The sequence below is a fragment of the Papaver somniferum genome, chromosome 2 (genome assembly GCF_003573695.1).
Source record: "Papaver somniferum cultivar HN1 chromosome 2, ASM357369v1, whole genome shotgun sequence".
NCBI classification, from domain to species: Eukaryota; Viridiplantae; Streptophyta; class Magnoliopsida; order Ranunculales; family Papaveraceae; genus Papaver; species Papaver somniferum.
This window is the reverse complement of record NC_039359.1, coordinates 147034783-147057603: the sequence shown is the minus strand read 5'-3', so window position 1 is coordinate 147057603 and position 22821 is coordinate 147034783. Positions and strand designations below refer to the sequence as shown.

The 22821-nt window shown below is 37.4% G+C and overlaps 1 protein-coding gene across 1 annotated transcript; it reads left to right on the top strand.

Annotated features, from left to right (window-relative positions):
• Positions 1-17612: 17612 nt before the first annotated feature.
• On the top strand, positions 17613-22285 carry LOC113349385 (xaa-Pro dipeptidase-like). Its single transcript, XM_026593353.1, has 16 exons — positions 17613-17810; positions 17885-17934; positions 18036-18096; positions 18253-18348; positions 18435-18584; positions 18674-18805; positions 19328-19455; positions 19649-19691; positions 19935-20018; positions 20323-20364; positions 20550-20620; positions 20762-20815; positions 20906-21011; positions 21096-21164; positions 21307-21450; positions 21783-22285. The coding sequence occupies exons 1-16, from the start codon at positions 17652-17654 to the stop codon at positions 21900-21902; spliced, it is 1509 nt and encodes a 502-aa protein (XP_026449138.1). The 5' UTR covers positions 17613-17651; the 3' UTR covers positions 21903-22285.
• Positions 22286-22821: the final 536 nt, after the last annotated feature.

Below are 22821 nucleotides of genomic sequence, written 5' to 3'. Positions count from 1 at the left end.
TCAAAAGAGTCAACATCAACATTCCTTTTCTTGAGGCAATTAAGCAAATCCCTGCATATGCCAAATTCCTCAAAGACTTGTGCACTCAAAAGCGCAAGATTAATGTGCACAAACGCTTTCTTAGCTGAACAGGTGAGTTCCATCATTCTGAACAAAACTCCACCTAAGTTTAGGGACCCAGGTTGTCCAACAATCTCTTGCACTATAGGAAACCACATGGTCAGTAAAGCTTTATTAGATCTAGGTGCAAGTGTGAACCTCCTGCCATATTCTGTTTATGCGCAGTTAGGTCTTGGAGAATTGAAGCCAACACCCATAACTCTCCAATTGGCGGACCGATCCGTCAAAGTCCCTCGAGGTGTAGTTGAGGATGTCTTAATTAAGGTTGATAAGTTCTACTTTCCTGTAGACTTTATTGTCTTAGACACTCAACCTGTACAAAACCCGGATAGTCACATTCCTGTCATTTTAGGACGTCCTTTCTTGGCGACATCTAATGCGATCATCAATTGCCGTAATGGAGTGTTGAAGCTGTCTTTTGGGAACATGACTGTCGAGCTGAATGTGTTTAATGTTAGTCAACAACATGTGAATCTTGATGATGAGGATGTACATGAGGTCAATATGATTGAGAGTTTGATACAAGATTCATTGACTGGCATTATGTCAAAAGATCCCTGGCAAGCATGTTTGGAAGATGTTAACTTGGAGTTGTATGATGATGAATACATTGGTGAAGTCCAATCTTTGCTCGAATCTGTACCTCAAATGGACATCACTAAATGGCAGACTACAGTGGAACAACTCCCACTTTCTGAGAAGTCTGTTATATCTTCGGATGAGTCTCCTAAGGCCAAACAGGAATTGAAACCATTACCTGATACTTTGAAGTATGCATTTCTAGGTCCTTCTGATACTTTACCTGTTATCATTTCTTCACGATTAAACATAGAACAGGAAAACAAGCTTTTAGGAGTACTTGAGGAGCAGAAAGAAGCCTTAGGATGGACCATCTCAGATCTCAAAGGGATAAGCCCCACCATTTGCATGCATCACATTAATCTTGAAGAGAATGCCAAACCATCTAGGGAAATGCAAAGGAAACTTAATCCTAACATGAGAGACGTTGTTAAGAGTGAGATCTTGAAGCTACTTGATGCGGGTATCATATATCCGATTTCAGATAGTAAATGGGTTAGTCCCATTCAAGTTGTGCCTAAGAAGTCAGGCATTACTGTAGTTCGGAACGAAAAGAACGAGTTAGTCCCTTCACGTACAACCACAGGATGGCGAGTATGTATCGACTACAGGAAGTTGAACACAGTAACAAGAAAAGATCACTTCCCCCTTCCCTTCATAGACCAAATGCTAGAACGTGTGTCTGGACACAGTCACTACTGTTTTCTAGATGGCTTTTCCGGTTATAACCAAATTCACATTGCACCGGAAGATCAGGAAAAAACTACATTCACGTGTCCATTTGGGACATTTGCTTTTAGACGTATGCCCTTCGGGCTGTGTAATGCACCTGCTACTTTCCAGCGTTGCATGATGAGCATTTTTTCAGACATGATAGATAGTTTTCTCGAGATCTTTATGGATGATTTCTCTGTGTTTGGCTCTTCTTTTGACGAATGTTTGGACCATCTAGTCCTTGTGCTATCAAGATGTAAGCAAAAGAATCTGATTTTAAACTGGGAAAAATGCCACTTCATGGTGAAATCCGGCATAGTTCTAGGACACATCGTATCGAAAAAAGGAATTGAAGTAGACAAAGCTAAAGTCGACCTCATTCAACATTTACCCCAACCCCACTCTGTGAAGGGGATTCGATCATTTTTAGGTCACGCCGGATTCTACCGGAGATTCATCAAAAACTTTAGCCAAATCTCTCGCCCTTTGTGTAACCTACTTGCCAAAGATGTTGTCTTTAACTTTGATGCTGCGTGTGTGAAGGCGTGGGAAGAACTCAAGACTCTCCTCACCTCAGCTCCTATTGTCCAACCACCCGACTGGGAACTACCGTTCGAACTCATGTGTGATGCCTCTGATTACGCCGTTGGCGCTGTTTTAGGACAGCGTGTTGATAGACTACCATATGTGATATACTATGCTAGTAAAACTCTTAATGATGCTCAACTCAACTATTCGACTACCGAGAAGGAGTTACTTGCCGTGGTATTTGCATTAGACAAGTTTAGATCTTATTTGATAGGATCTAAGATCATCATATACACTGACCATGCGGCTTTGAAGTATCTTCTTTCTAAGAAGGATGCTAAAGCTCGCCTTATTCGATGGATACTCTTATTACAGGAATTCGACATCGAAATCCGTGATAAGAAAGGTTGTGAGAACGTGGTTGCTGATCACTTGTCCCGATTAACTAGCGAGTCTATTGATGAATCTGAGCTGATTAGAGAATCATTCCCTGATGAACAACTGATGTCTGTGACAAACCTTCCTTGGTTTGCCGACATTGTTAACTACCTTGCTACAGGTAGAATGCCCTCACATTGGTCGAGACAAGACCGCTCCAAGTTCTTGGCTGAAGTTAAACATTTCCTTTGGGACGACCCATATTTGTTTAAGTACTGCCGAGACCAAATCATTAGGAGATGTGTACCCGACATGGAACAGAAAGATGTGATATCTTTCTGTCATGACCAAGCATGTGGAGGCCATTTCAGCGCCAAGAAAACCGCTGCAAAGATCTTGCAGTGTGGATTCTATTGGCCATCATTGTTCAAGGATTGCCATGATTATTGTGTTGCGTGTGAACGCTGTCAAAAGCTAGGAAGCATTTCAAGGAGAAACATGATGCCATTGAACCCCATTTTGATTGTGGAGATTTTTGATGTTTGGGGGATAGACTTCATGGGTCCATTTCCCATGTCTGACAGCAAGTTGTACATCCTAGTTGCAGTTGATTACGTTTCTAAGTGGGTAGAAGCCATAGCAACCAGAACAAATGACCACAAGGTGGTACTTTCATTTCTAAAGGAGAACATATTTTCACGTTTTGGTACCCCTAGAGCTATCATCAGTGACGGCGGTTCACATTTTCGTAACAAGTACTTTGAGTCTTTAGTACGCAAGTATGGCATAACTCCACAAGGTTGCTACTCCGTACCACCCTCAGACTAGTGGACAAGTGGAAGTGTCTAATAGGGAAATTAAGCACATTCTGGAGAAGACGGTCAACCCGTCCAGGAAAGATTGGTCATTGAGATTGAATGATGCTTTGTGGGCCTATAGAACAGCTTATAAGACACCAATTGGCATGTCCCCCTATCGTCTAGTGTATGGAAAGCCGTGCCATCTACCTGTGGAATTAGAACATCGTGCCTACTGGGCAATCAAAGAGCTGAACTTCTCTCTGGACGAAGCTGGAATTCAACGGAAACTTCAACTCAACGAGTTGGATGAATTGAGAAATGAGGCTTATGACAGTGCCAAGCTGTACAAGCAAAAGATGAAGATATTTCATGACAAGCGTATTCTACGCAAATCCTTCACTCCTGGTCAGAAAGTCTTGCTGTATGACTCCCGATTACATCTTTTTCCAGGAAAACTGCGTTCCAGATGGAAGGGTCCGTACCTAGTACGCACAGTTTTTCCTCATGGAGCTGTAGAGTTGGAGGATGTCTCCAACAAGAACGTTTTCAAAGTCAACGGGCAGAGATTAAAGCCATTCCTTGAGCCATTTCCACCCGACATTGAAACAACCAACCTGGAGGACCCAGTCTATGTGGACTAAACTGGTCCACTCTTTCCCTAAATAACCAAAAGTTTTCCAAATGTTTCCCTAAAAACCAAAATTTTCGTTTTCCCATCAAAACCAAATGATCCCAACAAAACCAAATTTTCCAAAAAGTCCAATCCCATTAAAAACCAAATTTTCTTGTAGATAATGTGTTAGTTAAATTTCCTTTTGTATATTTGTGCTCATCCATGTGACTGCTAATATGATGGATTTTTGCCTTGAAATAACGGAGTTTTAATCGAGCTACCGTACAATCGGGTATTCTCTCTCCTTTTACTCTACTCAGCATGTTCCTCTTCATATATGTTTTATAATTCTTTCCATTTTGAAACATTGAGGACAATGTTTAGTTTAGGTTTGGGGGTATAGAGTAGACCATGATAATGCTATAATTGAAAACGAACTCCTTCTTTTTTTGAAAAAATTGAAAAATTCCAAAAAAATTAAAAAATCAAAATTCAAAAAAATTAAAAAAATGAAAAAATCATAAAAATGGAGCTCATTTACCTTGAAATTGACTCTTGTGCAAATATGTATTTTTATTAGGAGTCTTAGTCTAGATATTTAGGCACCCTGATTCTAGCACAATTCACATCGTGATAAGAAATTTGCACGCGCACGATCTACCAATACATGTATGGCCTCGATCTTCAAGGTGTTTGATAGGAAGTTACGATTGCCAATCACTTTAGAATACTGAACGAAACTGGACTAGCTTGTTCTTTGGTTGGTTGGGATAGAAGGTGGAGGTTACATTAAGAAAGACAACCATCGAATTTAACTGGGTGCATCAAAAAGGGCTACCTCTTGCAAAGTGTCATGTAATTTTTGTTTCCTTTTGTTATGTATCAAAAGTGTCCTTGTTAAAAAAAAAAAAAAAAAAAAAAAAAAAAATCGATGTATTATTCAGAAAAAAATATCAGAAAAATACAAAAAAATCAAGTATTTATCAATTCCATCATCTCTTGTTCCAAAAATAAAAAGAGAATAGTCAATGTAAATAAGAGTCATGTAAATAGTCATCTTTTGTGTTCGTTGTAATAAGCAAGGAGGGTGTATGCCATTGATGTACAACGCGAGAAATTGTGAAATACCTCCAACTCATTCACAATTCTCGTAAAGTCCGGACAGCTAGCTAGATTTCGACCTCAGTTCTTAGCCTGAGAAACTATCTCTTGGTGATTAGTAGTCATAACTTCAGATCTTTCTTTACACATGTGTAGATACACTTTACACTCTTATCACATGTCTTTTTGTTATCAGTGCTAGGATTGTGCCTTCGATAGCTAGATTGACATCTCCATTTTGCTGTGAGCTTAAACTGTTTTGCACATGTCATTTGATGGAATCTGAGCTTATATTTTGACCTAGAACTTTGTAGGTACGTTCTAAGCAAACCTTCACGAGACTTCAACTCGTCCACTAGGGACACTTAGTGGTTTAAAAGGCTTAGTGCATACGCTAAATGCATTCGAGAGACCAGCGACAGTGGTATAGTTAGGATTTCCTTAGTTTTGTTTTACTTGAGGACAAGTAAAATTCAGGTTTGGGGGTATTTGATGAGTGCCAAATATTGTATATATTTATCCCTTTTTGTTGGCTTTTTAACTCATCTTTTGTGCATTAATTCTACATTTTATCCCATATTCTGTATTTTCATTGTTTTCAAGAATAAATATTTTTATTAATTAATTTTTCATTTTTAGGTAATAAATAAAGTTCGGATGAGTCGCGGAGCGAAAAGAGCAGAAAAGTAGTGAAAAGCCGGGAGAAATTACGCAAGGAAGCCGCGAAGAATGGTGCGCACAACCTCATTTTCTACACACAAAAGCGCCTCCGTTCTCAGCCATCAGATCAGTTCTCAGAAGCATCCGACGGTCGCTCCTTCATAGAGCATCAAAATCTGAAGTCTCTGCCAAGCACCACAGCGCTGAAATTCCAAGCCTTCAGATTAGATGGTAGTTGAATCCAACGGTCGCTCCCTTGCTGTTCATCAACGTTTGATATCTCCGCCTTACACTACAACACCTAACCCCATCTAGAGCCGTTAACTTCGTTGTATCAAAAAAATCTGACGGTCGCTCCTCGCTTGCCTCCGCATCACCATCCGATCTACCTACCATCTTCGTATCTCGCAGCTCAGAGTCACAGAACATCAAGACTCGATGGATTCGCCTCACACCCTAGCAACCGAGCACCTAAACCCCAACCAAACAGACCCTTCTCCCATTCTATCGCACCCATCTCAGCCATCACCCCCCCTCTGCAGAACCACCTCCTTCCCTGCCACACCACCATCATCACCACCACTCCCTGACGCCACCAAACACCACCAACTCTCCACAACAACCACAACCCATCACTACTATCATCACCCCCCTCTTTCTAGACCCCTATTTGATTGATTTTTCTTCTCACCCTTTCTCTGAAACCCTAGAAGAAAAATCAATCGATTAGGCGAGTCTAGAGTAGCAATTGGCGCGTGGGAATGGAGCAGGAGAGTCAGAGGAAGGATGGGTCGACGTCAATTTGAAGATTAGGTGAGTTAATTTCACTGTTGGAATTTGGGGATTTTTCTATAAACCCTAATTGTATAATTTAGGGATTTGGGTATAAATATGTATTGTTGGGTTGAGACTGTAGAGATATCTGGGCTAGACAGTGATACATGTTTTAGTTTTCATTTCACTTCATATATCAGTAACATTTTTCAGTTCATGTGGAATGTTGGTTTTGCACAAAAATTGACTGTGAAGTGTGCTGTTATCATGTGGAGCATGTGCATATGTGATAATATCATGATTATAAGCATGTTCATGTTCTAATTCTTTTGCTAGGGCTTAGAGGAAGCTCTTGATCATATGCTAGGATAGAAAATGTATATGTATTGTCTTGGAATGCTTTAACTGCCTTAGGATTAATGAAATGCCATCTGAGTTACTTCACTTGTGATCAGCTGTGCTGTTAGAAGACAGCTGATGCTAGGAGTGCAGCTAGGTCAGTGTGTGAGAATTTAATCCATTAGAGAGACTGCATCAAGCTTAGTTAGCTAGTTGAGCTAAATACTTGTGATCAGTTGTGCTGTTGAAAGACAGCTGATGCTAGGGGTCATTTAGCTAGGTTAGTTACTCTATTCTTCTTTGTAATCTTTCATGAAAAAAACAAGACATACATTGCATCACAATTTCCTTAGCCTAGGGTCAGGTAGTGGAATCAAAAGCCTTAGTACCCTCCCTTGAATTCAGATAACTTTAGAAACTCCCCAAAGAGAACTTAAGCAAATCCTCCAAGTCCCTGTGGACAAACCCCTATTTACTCTTTCTTGCTTCAACTTCCCTGTATACTTGCAGGTTAGTTTGTAGGTTATTTTCTCCTTACACCATTGGTATTCAAGGTGATACTGTGCCGAAATAAATTAAGAATCTTTTAATTAAGGTTTTTGATTTTATATGCGTTAATTACGATCAATTAATCTAGCTCTAGAAAATAAAAATTAGTAGTGTGCATTTACTAATTGGAGATTTTATTGAGAGATTTCAGAAATATTAGACAAGCATTTATTGGATTAGGAAAACCGAAATTTTCCATTCATTGCATATCTTGAGAATATTTTCGTCTTTGGAAATTCCTTGTTTTCCAAACATCCTTGGTCTATAAATACCTAAGTTTTCATTTCTAGCAAACTATCCTAAGAGCTAGGCAAACTTTACTTTTTGTTGTTTCTGGTGGAGCCATCTATCCGGAGAGGAAAGTACCCTAATTAGGCGTAATCTCTTACGACCGCTCATTTAAAGACTTCTATGGAATCCAGAAGCTCTACGAGTACCGTTAGTGGGAAACTAGATAATCGCATTGTTATTTTAGTTTTCGATTGTTGATTTGATTGACTAACGGTTGTTGAATCTTTGATTGCACCTAGTTTGTTTATTCCAAGTTCCTTGTCTTCTGATATATGGACACTCAAACTAGATCAAAGATTTAGCGTTTCTACGGATCTAAGTTTTTCTAGATATGTAAGATAGGTGCATTAATTTTCCATTGTTAACAGACTCCATTTTATGCGACAAATCAATAAAATCAAGTTTCTTTTTTAAGGTTGTTACTTTGAAGATTAAATCGAAGATTTAAGACTTTGAAGACTTGAAGACTTTGTTCTTGTGTATTGATCTTGGTGTGACTAACTTTCTGTGACTTGATTTTCCGGGATTAAAAGGTTTTTTATTTCCGATAAACATAAGCCTTTTAAGATCAACAAGTTGTTTGTGATTTTATCATAAACCTTGTAATCAAGATTGATTATTTCGTTAATCATTGTCTTGTTTGATCTCGCAACCTAGGAGCTTCGGATCTGGTAGCAGATCTTAAAAATAAAAGATTTGTAACTGTACTTTTATCATATATTTCGGTATTGTGATTAGAAAGTGAATTGGGTTACCAAACAGTTTTGATCCTTTACTGTATGGAATACGATCCAAAGGAATCTTGTATTTCCAGTTGAAATATTGGTAGAAGAAGTTATTGTGAACCATCAGGAAGATATACTAGATTTAGTACTAAAGAGAACAGATGTTCTGCTATGATATCTATTATCAAACGTCTATTGAGAACTTCGGTTATGCTAGATGTTATAGAAACAAGAATAATGTTGAAGCTGAGTAACTAGGATGATCTTTGGTATCATCTAAACGAAGTTGCAGGTTTAATTTTTGTGGCGTCTTAATTCATATGAGTATTCAAAACTGGACTAGGTCCCGGGGTTTTTCTACATGATTGTAGTTTTCCTCGTTAACAAAACTCTGATGTGTAATTTATTTCCGCATTATACTTGTGTTTATATTATAATTAAAGAAAATACACTTGTACGTTAACTAGGCACTTGATATTGATCTTATAGTGTTTCGGTCTTGTACCGTAGCTATTATCAAGTGAACATCTTGTTGTTGTATTGTCTTGATCTTGTATCTATAGACGACCACACAAGGTGTATTTTGATTCTCCACTTGACTTTTATTTCTCACATTGTTAGGCCAGTCCGGACTAACCATGTTCCAAGTGGACACCGTGTTGAAATATTCCTTTAGTGATTGTTGCTTAAATAGGTTTACACACGGTGGGTCTTAAATAGGTTGTGATCAAAATAAAAGAGTGTGGTGTATTTGGGTACCCTCGTCTTTTCAATTGGTATCATAGCAAGAAAACACATAAAGATATAACAATCTGTGTCTGGCGTGATCCAACCTTTACGATTTGAATCCAATGGTTGATTCAGTTAATGTACCGCAGGGTTTGATGAATCAAACTATCTATAGTGGAAATTGGCAATGCAATCTTTTCTTCAATCCCGTGACTTTAAAACTTGGTTTTTAGTTATTGATGGATATGAAAAACCCAAAAGTACATTTCAACAACTCAAACACTGAGTTTGGACTAAAGGAATTAAATGAGTTCAATAATGAAGAAAAATTGCTTTCGAAGAAAAATTTCGATGGATTGAATGCCATTATTCATGCTTTGACTCGAGACTCCATCATCATGTAACCACATGTAAAATATCAAAGGAGTCTTGGGATATTCTTAACGTCTTATTTGAAGGGAATGCCTCTGAAAAGGAAGCTAGGCTCCAAACCCTGTCTCTAAATGGGAAAACCTTCGTATGGATGAAGAAGATACCTTTGATGAGTTTGACCAAAAACTTTCTGAAATGGTGAATGCCTCTTACGCTTTAGGAAAAACTATTTCAGATAAGTATATTGTGTGTAATACTCTAAGGTCTTTACCACCAAGATACAAATTTAAAAAGCATGTCATCAGGGAAGAAAATGATCTTTCCACACTATCTAGAAGCTATATAGTTGGTAAATTAAAGATCTTTGACCTTGAATACAAATACAAGAATGAAGTGGGTATTACCCTTAAAGCTGTGACTAAGACTGGTTCTTCGTCAGAAAATTCTTATGAGGCAAAAACTCAGGATTGTTGATTCGATACAACTGGATGACAGTTTAGAAAATTACTGAGACAAAAGAAAATGATTTCTTCTAAAGATGCATCATCTCCTTCTTGTTAATCACAGAAATGTGTAGATAAGATAGATCAGAATGATGATGATAGATCTAATTGTTTAAATAATGAAGAGAACAAAGCCTTCACTACAATTGTTGAATACACGCCTGAAAAAGATATTGAGTAAATTCTAGAGCCAAAGGAACTTGAATTTGATCTTCGTGAAGAGAATGAAAGATTGAAAAAGAAACTTGATGATTTGTACAAGGATGTAGAGATTCTTGGTAATGGTAATTATCTTGAATGCATGAAAATTTACAGAGAGCAAATCGAAGAAGGCCATGATCCAGAAGTGAAACTACACACGGAGCTAGAGAACCTAAAGAAAAACGAGCTAAGCAAGTCTACCGAATCTGAAATAGATATTAAGGTTCAAATTGAAACATTTAAGGTTGATCTAGATAATGCTCTCGAAAAAATAAAAATATTGGAAAGATAAAATACGGATCTAAAAGCGTACTTGAAAAAGTTCGATAGTAGCATGCACAAAACAACTTGACTCAATGTTGAAGTAAATTAGAGTTCATCATTGTTAAGGGGTGGATATGTGATTGGTCCTACCCGTCCTAGTCGCACCTAATGACGACACTTTCTAGGAATGGTATGAGACATAGCCTGCTTCCCATTGTACTATATACCTCCTTTTATAAACTTTACCAAAATCCCTTCATTTTATGACATCATGCCATATGTCCCTAAACCTCCTTAATTACCACTAATACCACTCCTCCTAATACAACCTTCTCCTTTTCCATTAATTCCCTCCTCATCCTTTTCATCCTAAGGAAACTTTCTAGTGGACTAAGGATTTAGTCCCCAAGTCTCCCGTGTTTATTTTGGGTTTACCTTCCCTCTAGGAGCTCCCAATCCCTGCTAAGGGATAATTATTTTCATGTATCAACATTAGTCCCCTGACTATTGGGTTAATTTTCAAATAACCAGATAGTCAATTAGTTCTTGCATGTGTACCCCTCTTAGAGGTAGAGGAGGGAGTTCCCTTTATATCCCCGCGTTCTTTGGTGGCAGTTGGTTATCTGCGACTTGTAGGAAACTTTACAGTTTCTTTCAGTTTTTCCTTCGCTTTTTGTAACCGCCACGTCCTGATCTCGAGATTGCATATATATAAGCATACTAGATCATTCCATTCTCCTTTGTTTTATCCTATCATTTTCTTCATCTCATTCTGAACACACCATACACGCGCCATATCCATTAGCTCTTCTATTAGTAGCTCATCCGAGGAGGAAGAGTCCGAGGAAGAGATGAGAGCCAACTCAGAAGAAATCGAATCCGCGGGCCAAGAAGAATGCAGATACCCCCACCAACAGACGCTAAGGCGTACACAATCACAGATATCACACATAATCCTGATTTGAAGCGCGCATTAAAGTTGAGAAGTCTTCGCGATGGTCAGCGCGTTCTTCGTATGGATGATGTTCTTGTTCCACGTTTTGTTAACCCTTCCGTATTACCTTATTCTTCCGCGCGCGGGTGGCTTATGTATCCCGAGGCGGACACTCCAGACACTTTCTCGTTCAAAAAAGTTTCGCGCATGGATATTTATCGTGACGATTATGATCTCCCTACTATTAAGATTCGTTCCTCATCCACCACACCAGCCATATGGCCATATTGGGTGTCTTATGTCCTCTTCAACCCAGATCATGTAGCCACCCTTTGTTAGATATAGGCGTGATATGACGCGACTTTTTTGTCGTTGGGCGTATCATGTTCATACACTGTTCTTTGCATGAGGGGAAGCTACCATAGTCTTGGAGGATGTATTCGCTCTCACAGGACAACCCATTCATGGTAGTCACTCGTATGATGAGGTAACTGTTTTCAAAGCTTTAAATGATGAGGACAAAGATTTATGGGATTATCTGCTGGACTGCAAGGATGATTCACGTAATGAGAAAGTGAGGAAGGATCAATTTCCGGCGAAGCAGTAAAAGAAGGGAAAGGATGCAAGCACCAGCCATATGGCCATATTGGGTGTCTTATGTCCTCTTCAACCCAGATCATGTAGCCACCCTTTGTAAGATGTAGGCGTGATATGACGCGACTTTTTTGTCATTGGGCGTATCATGTTCATACACTATTCTTTACATGGGGGGAAGCTACCATAGTCTTGGAGGATGTATTTTCTCTCACAGGACAGCCCATTCATGGTAGTCACTCGTATGATGAGGTAACTGTTTTCAAAGCTTTAAATGATGAGGACAAAGATTTATGGGATTATCTGCTGGACTGCAAGGATGATTCACGTAATGAGCAAGTGACTACCGCGTCCATCGGGCGAACGTTGGCTCGTTGGTTGGATCCGTTCTTATAAAGCACTTCACGGCCCATCAATTCCTACCGCACAAACTAGTCATGAACTGACCGTGAGAGATTTCACCTAATTAGGATACTTTCCTCTCTGAATAGACTGCTCCACCAGAAACAACAAGAAATGAAGTTTGCGTGGATCTTAGGATAGTTTGCTAGAACTGCAAACTTAGGTATTTACAGACCAAGGATGTTTGGACACCAAGGAATTTCCAAAACCGAAACTATTCTTAAGATATGCAATGAATGTTCGAATTCGGCTTTCCTAATTCCTATAAATGTAGTCCCATATTTTCCATAATCTCTCATAGAAAATATCCAATTAGTAAATGCACATTACTAATTTTTATTATCTAAAGCTATGCATTAATTGCTAGTAATTAAAGTATATAAAACCAAAAACTTTAATTAAAATACTCTTAATTTATTTCGGTATGAGATCACCTTGAGTACCAAGGAATATCTTTGAACAATAAAAGCTAAGAGTAAATGTTCATGTTCAAAGTATGTTCTGAAACTACACAAGTTCATGAAGAAAATATGTAAATCACGGAAATTCAGATTTGCATTTTGGAATCGGTTCTACCACAAACAGGTTTAGAATTGGTTCTACCAAAATTGCAAGACTACTATGTGATAGGTCCTACCAAGTCACAATTGTTAGTTGTGATCGGTCATACCAAGTCACATACATGGGTTCAGATCGGTTATACCAATCACATGGATCAGTTCAACCTAAACATGGTACCTACTTCTGATTGGTCATACCAGTCACTAGGATCGGTCATACCAATTAGAAAGATCGGTCACACAACCTCTTGTAATAGGTCACACAACCTCTTATAATCGGTCACACCAATTACCAGAACTGGTCATACCAGTTACAAGGATCTATCATACCATCTCATGGTGATTACTTAGGATCGATTACACGAATTACCAGAATCGATCATACCAAATCATAAGTCTAGGTATTGTGATCGATTATACCAAGATACATAACCTGAGTTAAGATCGATTCTACCAACTCACACATATTGGTCATCCAAAGAATATGCAATGAATAGTCGAACCAATATACCTATGGACTTCCCACTCAATTCATGAAACAAGTTCACGAACTTACTACCTTTAAACAAATGTAAAACATTGTTTCCCTGGATGAAATCTTCACCATAACCCATACACATAATCATAAAACTATATACAAGATTTTGTCGATGTCATATCTACGAAGTTCAAAAGATAAGCGTTATACTTCATAATATAATTCCTTAATACTATGATCATACTATTATGATCATGTCTATCCACTAAAATATTATATACAATATATACAGTATATATAGCTTCGCATGTTATGTTTTCAATATAGTACGACTTGAAAGATACGTTAGGAATTGAAAAAAGTTCAAGTCAATATTACTACCCCCAAGTGGAAGGATGATATCATCATTGTAGTCATTACTTCTTCTCATTGTTCAGGTCTTCGGAGTAATAATTGTATGTCTCAACATTCCCAGACTTTCTAGTCTAACCTAAACGAAGTTGACTCTGGTATCTAATCAAGCAACTCTAGATGAGTTTCAATACTAAAATATGACAACCAAACTTGACATACCAACGCCTGGTTAGTTCAACCGAACTATTCTCTAATATCGGAAACTATCATTTGGTGGTACTCTTCAATATCCGAACTTGATAATTCTGAATCTGAATCTAAGTTACTGATTCAGATTAATCTTAGGAGTTTATTAGATTAAACAGAAAAGAGCCTTTATCAATAATACTCAAGACATCTTGTACCGAAGATTATTGAACAGTTTCATTCCTTTGTTGTCTCTTATATGATCAAAAATAGTAAAGAAACTCAAGGTAGTGGATTCTATCTTCTGATTCACGTGAGTGATTCAAGAAGTCGAAGACGCAGGGATACTGAGGGAACTGAGTTCCTACGGGTAGTCTACTTGGTCTCAATTATACGAAGTTGGAATTAGATTTTGTATAACGGCTTAATTCTGAGAGTATTCAAAACTGAACTAGGTCTCGGGGTTTTTCTGCATTTGCGGTTTCCTCGTTAACAAATTCCTGGTGTGTCATTTACTTTATTATTCCGCAATAATTTGTTTATTATAATTTAAAGTAAATACACTTGTATGTTAATTTCTAATCACTTGAAATTGATCCTATAGAGTTTCGGTTTAATACCATACTTATTATCAATTGCACACTTTGTTGTTGTATTGTCTCGATTTCATATCCATAGACGATTACACAAAGTGTATACCATAGCTGTCGTATTGTCTCGACTATTTTCCATAGACGATCACACTTGGTATCAGACTTATAGGTTGAAATAAAAAGATTGTGGTATATTTATGTACCCTTGTCTTTTCATCTTAAATAAATAAAAATCTCGAGATAGCGTAGTTGGTTTAAACATTTGCACCGCACTCTTAATATCTTATCTTATAACCCACTTACGATACTCAAAACGAAGTAATCTTATGTGAGATGCTTATTTTTATTCAACATCTTAGACTTTAAAGTTTCAAACTTAGAATAATATTCTTCTACGCTTGTTATTTGAGAAAACTTATTCAAACGACCTATGTAATTATCATTCGCCAGATCTTCGAATCTAAAACAAATACCTAAAATTAATTCAGGCCAGAGAATAAGTTGTTTACCAGTTTGATAGTCTAAGAACCATGAGTCAGCTCTTTAATATAAGTATATAAAAATTATATTCACCTTCTGTATCTCATCTACTTGATGTAGATAAAAAAATCCTTTTACACTTCCTAGTCAAAGATCAGGGGTGTCACCTTTAAATCTGGGGAAATCGATCTTTGGACTTTTAAAAGAACCATATGTACCTCTATCAAAAAGATTGTTTGTACTATAGTCTTTCTCTTTCTCTCTTGGTGCAGAACTGATGTTTCTAGATGTAGAACTCCCACATAGTCATGTGACTCACTAATTGTTGTAAAGCTGCAATACTCTTTACGAATTCTCCCTTGGTGCTACGGAAGTCTTCAATGTTTTGTTTGGTGAGGTTCACAAGCTCATGTACTAGATCTGAGTTTTACTTTAATGTTTCTGAGATTTCTAGTTATCACTCTTGTATCATGTGCTTCACATACTAGATGATTACTCATATTTGTAAGCTTTTGTCTTACTTCCCTCATGGTGTTGTCAATATCTTTGATAGTTTCTCCAATCATCGTAACCTGCTCCTGGTACCAATGTCGTAAACCTGAAATGCAAGGACCTTTCTGTATTTTGAAAAACACAGCCTAAATTTAATTTCTCATTCGATGCCCTACCAGACAACATCACTTCTCTTTAAAAAGAGATACAAGAGAAACCCTACTCTACGTGTAAGCATCCTGGAAGTAAATCCAATGACTCATATGTACACTCATTAATACTAATCACTAAACATAATTTGAACATTAAAACTAACCAACTTTCATTAACTTAATCATATCTGACAGTTAAACTAACTAGCTTGTTGGGTCCCTTTATCAATAGGGTTTCCCATATCTGGTTTGTAACACAATGATATCCACGTATTGTAGATGATTGATTGAATTTTAGTAATCGTAGAAAAATGTTTGTTGATACTTGTGAAGATTTTTGATTTTTCGACTTAATTTTAAATACTAGAACGGAGAAACATTAAACAAAATTGTTGTGAATATTGTAGAGAAACTGAGACTAAGATTCCACCATTGACCAAAATTAGTGATTCAACTAATAACAATAATTGGGTTGGGTCTGTTGGTTGGGTCAGTCATGGGTTGGGTCTGACAGTGAGGCCAATCCAACTGATTGGAATGGGCCTGGATCTATCATTGGCATATAACAAAAAAAAAAATCTAAAACTTGCATTTTGGAAAATAAAATGACATGGTCAAACTCTAACCAAAAGTTAGTTCAAAATTTTTCTGGTCCCTCTCATCATTTCTAGAGACTTTTTGGAATTTTAAGGAAACCGAGAATACAATTCCATTCTCATGTTTGGTAAATAGGATTGGAGATTGGTTAAGAATAGGATTCCCAAAAAGTAAGGAAATCCTAAACCCATGATGGGTGATGAGTATTGGATTCCCCCTTCTTTTGGAATATGATTCCTGAGAGTAAAATTCCCTTACTATGAACGGTTCCTATGGGCATGGAAAATCCACGACTCGACCGCTCAGTGTAAACTAGACCGACCAGCTAAGAATAGACCGCCACGGTGTAGTCTCCATCGCTCAGTTGAATCTGATCCAACTATAAATACCCCTCAGTTGAATCTGATCGCTCAGTTGAATCTGATCCAACGACCCTAAAATCTCCATCTCTCAGTTGGATCTGATCCAACGGCCCTAAACTCCCCCCTTTATAAATACCTAATTACACTTTCATCTTAACTTACACCTTATCTTCTTGACATTTCTCACATTTCTTATAATCTACAACAAATTTCATCATCCAACTCTTTCATTTTATCTACGATTCACTCATATTGTGTAACTTTTTTTAATATGTCTCAGTCCAAATCTCAATTGACTAATCAAAAGAAGATTAGGGGTGCAAAATTTACCATAGACAAAGATGAGAGCATTTGCAGAAACTATGTGTTCTTTACACAAGATAATATCGATGGTGCCCAACAACAATGTACAAAGTTGTGGGATAAAATATCTGTTAAATTTCGTGAAGAAACTAATAACACCAACGGTCGTGATACGAATGGATTGTATAGTATTTTTGTTTTAATCAACGGCCAAGTTGCATTGTATGTTACTGCTAAAATGCAAGCTGCTCGTGCTCGAGGGAGCGGTCTTGTCGATGTTTATGTTGAACGAAAGTGTCGAAATGATTGGCACCACAAGCATGGGAAAAATTTTGGTTATGAAAATTGTTATCATATTTTGAACGTGTTTCCTAAATATAATCCAGAAATATTATCAAATTTGTAGAATGAATCTGCAAGTTCACCCATACACGTTTTCTCTTTCAACACCATCTTCACAACCATCCCAACCATCTCAAGATTCTCAACCCTTTCGAATATTCGTTGTTGTTCTTCAAATAGATCCACATGAATAAGGACCTTTTCGTCAGACAAATTCATTGATGAAACTAAAAACTAAACCGCGGATTAGGTACAAAAGAGTAAGATGACAGTGTTAATGAAAAAATGAGTATGACTAAATTGAATTTAGTGGAGTGAATTTATAGGAAGATATGAGTGGAAATAGCCGTTACACCATTATCTAGGAAGTGATCGGGTCTCCACAAAACGATCGAGACTCGGTCGCTTATTAATTTCCTTATAGTGGCAAGGCCAATTTGCCAGGCCAGCTGGCATGGCATATGGGTGGGCAGTGGGCTTGGCACCCCATAGGAACCGGCCTACCAACCAACACGCCATAAAGACTTTCTCTATCTATCGAAGAATTAAGTTTCAAATCCTACTTGTGTTGCATCATCAGTCATGGCGAAACAATGTGAAGAAGCCACTTCTTCTTCTTTACATCCTCCTCCTCCAGTTCCAAAGGAACTTTATGCCCTAAATCGATCAAAATTAATTGGATCTCTTCTCCAACATCTATCTTCCTCTAATCGACCCCTCAAAGGATTCGTATTGCTACAGGTAGTTTCATTCCTCAAATTTTCATTCAATTTTATGAATAATTGAAAGATCATTAATCTGTATTTTCTTATTAGGGAGGTGAAGAACAAAATCGCTACTGTACTGATCACACGGAGCTCTTCAGGTCTGTCATTTCCCTAATTATTACAAATTAGGGTTTTTTTTTATTTAATTGTCCTGTTCAAAACTATATATGTGTGTTTTTTTTGTCTGATTGATGTATAGACAAGAGAGTTACTTCGCCTACTTGTTTGGGGTCAAGGAGCCAGGTTTTTATGGAGCCATTGTGAGTTTGCTATTTCACCACCCTTACAATGCAACGTCGATATTTGTTGAGTTATCGCATTTTCAATATTTGTCGAGTTATCCTATTTTCTTTGCATAGTTTAGCATGTTTAGTTAATGGAATCTTATGTCAAATTATTGGGTTTTTGCTTCTAAGGATATCTCGACTGGAAATTCGATTCTGTTTGCTCCAAGATTGCCTGCCGAATATGCTGTTTGGTTGGGGGAAATAAAATCACCATCCCACTTCAAGGTGACATTGTTTTTACCAATTGTTGTTGGTTAGGAAGTATCATGTTCAATGCGTTCTGGTGTTGAAGTCTTGTCTTGTCTTTGCAGGAAATGTATATGGTTAACATGGTATGCTACACGGATGAGATTGTAGAAGTTTTACACTCTCATCATGAAGGATCTGAAAAGCCTGTATTATTTCTCTTGCATGGGCAGAACACTGATAGTAATAACTTCTCTAAGCCTGCGGAGTTTAAGGTATTCAAATCCATGCTCTCATCTCACTAGATTGAAAAGGTTGAAATATCATTTCTTGAAACTTAACAATTTGTATATTTGTATGACAGGAAATGGAAAAATTTGAGACTGATTTAAGTGTGCTACATCCAATTTTAACTGAATGCCGCGCAATTAAATCAGACACGGAGCTTTCTCTTATTCAGTATGCCAATGATATAAGCTCAGAAGCTCATGTGGAGGTAACGTTTTGTAAAAATGTTTTGTAATTTGATAAAATGAATCTCCTAATTTGTTAACTGTCGCCATCTTTAGGTTGTTAAATATGGATTCTAATTTAACAAAAGCGAGAGACTAAGATATCAGGAGTATCCTTCCTTAATAGATAAAATGCAAATTCAGTTAAACCAGATGTTTTATAGGGTCAAGACTCGAATTGCATTACTTTCACTATGTCGGTTAATGTTTTATCTCGACTTTTGTGTTTGTGTGCGTGTGTGTGTTTGCATGATTAAGCTTTCTTGATAAACCGAGGTTGCTTCCAGTATGCATAAATCTATGTTGCCGAGTAATATGTATCAGATATCTAAGATTCATTGAACCATGTTAGCTGAATTGCTTTAAAATTCAATTACATGCATGTAAAGCTTCCCTTGTTGCTAGGATATGGACTTATTGTGTCTTATCATAAAGTAGCCCTTGTTATCCTTTGTGTTGGGTATACTACTTTATGAATGAAAATTTACTTGATCCACTTGGAGCAGGTAATGAGAAGGACGAGAGCCGGCATGAAAGAGTACCAATTAGAGAGCATGTTTCTTCATCACACCTACATGTACGGGGGTTGTAGACATTGCTCGTATACATGCATATGTGCTACTGGTGGTAATAGGTAAGTTTATTTACTTAGTTTGGATACAAAATCTCACGACTCTTTGCGCATGGAAGAACTGGAGTTCCATTACAGTGTGCAGTGCGAATATATAATTGTGGGTTTTTTGTAATTAGTATAGCTATGATGGACATATTAACTCTATGGTCGGTTGAATATTGATATTAAATGATTTTTTTTTATTCATCTGCAGTTCTGTTCTCCATTATGGGCATGCAGCTGCTCCAAATGACAGAGTATGTCTGAACTCATGCTTTTTAAATTCATAAGTAGCACTGATGCTTTTTGTTGGAATGAGTGTTGTATTGACATGTTGCTGTCATGTAGACCATGTGGAATAGAGTATATTGAGAAGCGAAGACCATATTTGCACATACAATCATTTCTATTGTCTACTACTTATTTGTTTTCTTAAAGTGAAACTCTTGAGTTTATATTTGAAGTTAACGGAGATAGTATATCAAATTCAATATCTGCAGACCTTTGAAGACGGAGATATGGCACTGCTAGATATGGGAGCTGAATACAATTTTTATGGTTCTGACATCACATGTTCTTTCCCTGTAAGTGTACATAGCTAAATTTGATGTCCATTTGTTCCTATTACCACTCCAACTATTCTGTATATTTTGTTGAATAGCGAGATTCTTCTTCCCAATGTCTCATTACACCATATTGTTATACAAAAACCAGTTCCATATTTCATATCCAATTTATTTATTCTGTCTTGAAGTTGATACTAAGTAGAAAGATTGCATACTTTATACTAACATATATATGCTTTTCACCACCTTCATGTCCTTCCCCATTACTGTGCTTGAAGTTTTAATTTTCTAATGCAGAAAATCTACTTGTCTGTAATTGTAGGTCAATGGAAAATTCACCAGCGATCAAAAGCTGATTTACAATGTAAGCGCTTCTTTTCTAGAGTAGTTTAAAAGGATCTCTTCAAAATTTTAAATTTTTGTATTGAAGAACCAATAAATTCTCCTTTTATTCTCATGTCTTGTTATATTTTTCTTGGGGTTGCTCTTTCTTCCTTCCTTCCTTTCCTATTTCGTAAATATGAAAAATAAAATTATTATGCCTTGTAGGCTGTTCTCAAGGCTCATGATGATGTCATATCCGCAATGAAACCTGGAGTAAACTGGGTGGACATGCACAAGTAAGCACCTGACTTGATCGTTCTTGGCTGCAGTTATGAAGTTTCGAGACACATCTTGTAGTATAAGCAATAATGAGCTTTATAATGCTTTCTTGGCCATATATCGTGCATCTCTGAGCTCACTTAATCTCTTACTTGCAGATTAGCAGAGAAAATTATCCTCGAGTCACTAAAGGATGGTGGCATCCTTATTGGGTACTTTTTCTACTCCTATTCGTACTATTTTAATGCCATTATGCCAAAAGCGAATGCTAATTGCAAATTTGTTGCGGGTTTGTGTTGTAGTGACGTTCATGAAATGATGACTGAAAGAATAGGTGCTGTTTTTATGCCTCATGGTCTTGGCCATTTGTTAGGAATCGACACACATGATCCTGGTGGTTACCCTAAGGTGATTTTACTGCTTTTTAATGAAGTCATTGTTTCTTTGTTGCTCGCTTTTTTGGTACAATCTTAGATTTTGTGTGATTAACAGGAAATAGAGAGGCCAAAGGAACCAGGATTGAAATCTTTGCGTACAGCTAGAGATCTCCGAGAGGGAATGGTTAGTAATGGATCTACATCTAAAATTTGTTGCTCATCTTTATTAACCATCTTGGTTATATATACTACCTCCTTGGCTATTTTATATGTGTGTCGTATGATGTTGCAACTGTTTTGAGTTGAATTACATTTTTCTTGTACAGGTGATAACAGTAGAACCAGGATGCTATTTCATTGATGCGCTACTGGCTCCTGCCATGGAAAATTCAAGCACATCAAAGTTCTTCAACCACAAAGAGATTGCAAGATTTAAAAGCTTCGGTGGAGTCCGGATCGAAAGTGACCTGGTATTGCTTTTTACTGATCCTTTCTTAATAACTCCATATGTTTTTGTTAAATTTGAGTTAGTTACTATTCATATTTTTTTCGCACTTCCACTATCAGCGTCCCCCATCTGCTGTTTTTGTGAAAATTGAGTTATCATGTGATCCATGAATTAGTCAGCCAACCTTAACGTATGCGTCCGTGGGTATTAGAAGGCTAACTTTAACACTTCAAAATTGATAATGGTCGCTAAATATTAAAACAACAACTGGCTATAGATATAATCTTTCATTTTTCTTTTTATTTTGATGCTATTGAACATCTCTCTAATAATTTCTTTTTTCTTTTTGTCAAGTATATTACATCAAATGGTGCGGACAATCTCACCAATTGTCCACGACAGACATGGGAAATTGAAGCTGTTATGGCAGGTGCACCTTGGCCTCTGGAAAAGAATGCTGCCACTACCAAATAAGCCAGAGAAAGCCTCGTCATAAGGTTATCGTTGGAATTGCTAGGAGTAAGCTGTTACGGCAGGTGCACCTTGGCTGCTGAAAAGAACGCTGCCATTACCAAATAAGCCAGAGAAAGCCTCGTCATAAGGTTATCGTCATGTCCATTACAGCATGACTTGTAGTGGTTCCTCTAGGACAAAATAGGATGTTTTACCGTCATCGTCAGATTTTGTGTTGAAATCCTGCTTTGGTTGTTTTTATCTGGGATCGTGTTAGCTTAATTTACATATTCAAATTAGTGACTCGTAATATGATAATTTCTGAAACTAGGAGTTGTACCCATAATCTTGGATTTGCGCCTTGTATGATTTGCAGATTAGAAAGAAAATTGAATTGACATAAATATTGTCATCTGTCAGAAGTTCTTTTGTAGACTTGCGACAACACCAAAGGAAAATTCTACTGACAGCACAAATGAAACTCTTGTTTATTGCACAGAGTTGGAAGCTGGCTTGGTCATTTATCGTGTCGTCTTTGATTATAGACTATCGATCCCAGAATGTGGTGCTGGGTTTGGCCTAAATTTAGAACCGCTAGGAGCCCACCAAGGATCGGGTTGTCGAAACTTCTTGTAACGTGCTTCAGGCAGCTCCTACGCAGCTTGATAAAAGAGATTATGACAGACGGCCTCAATTTAAATAGAACCCTAATTTGGGGCATACAGCAAAATTTCGGGGCATACAGCCCTATGATGCCATCCTGTGACAGTTTATAAGGGGTGGCCTAATGAAGCATAAGTTATTATAATACCCCTGCATAGTTTAATTTACATTAATATCCTTCCGCTTAATTAAATTTTAATCCTATAACTCTCCCACTAATTAACCCATCCCCTAATTAATACCCCTGCTTGTTTTTTGCTTATTCCGTTGTTTTATG

What these genes read in the sequence shown, in the direction of transcription:
- LOC113349385 (XM_026593353.1), top strand. Translation starts at nt 17,652, where the DNA reads ATGGCGAAACAATGTGAAGAAGCCACTTCTTCTTCTTTACATCCTCCT. An exon ending in CTAAGCCTGCGGAGTTTAAG is followed by an intron (nt 18,585 to 18,673) that starts GTATTCAAATCC and finishes TTTGTATGACAG; the next exon opens with GAAATGGAAAAATTTGAGAC. An exon ending in AACTGGGTGGACATGCACAA is followed by an intron (nt 20,621 to 20,761) that starts GTAAGCACCTGA and finishes TCTTACTTGCAG; the next exon opens with ATTAGCAGAGAAAATTATCC.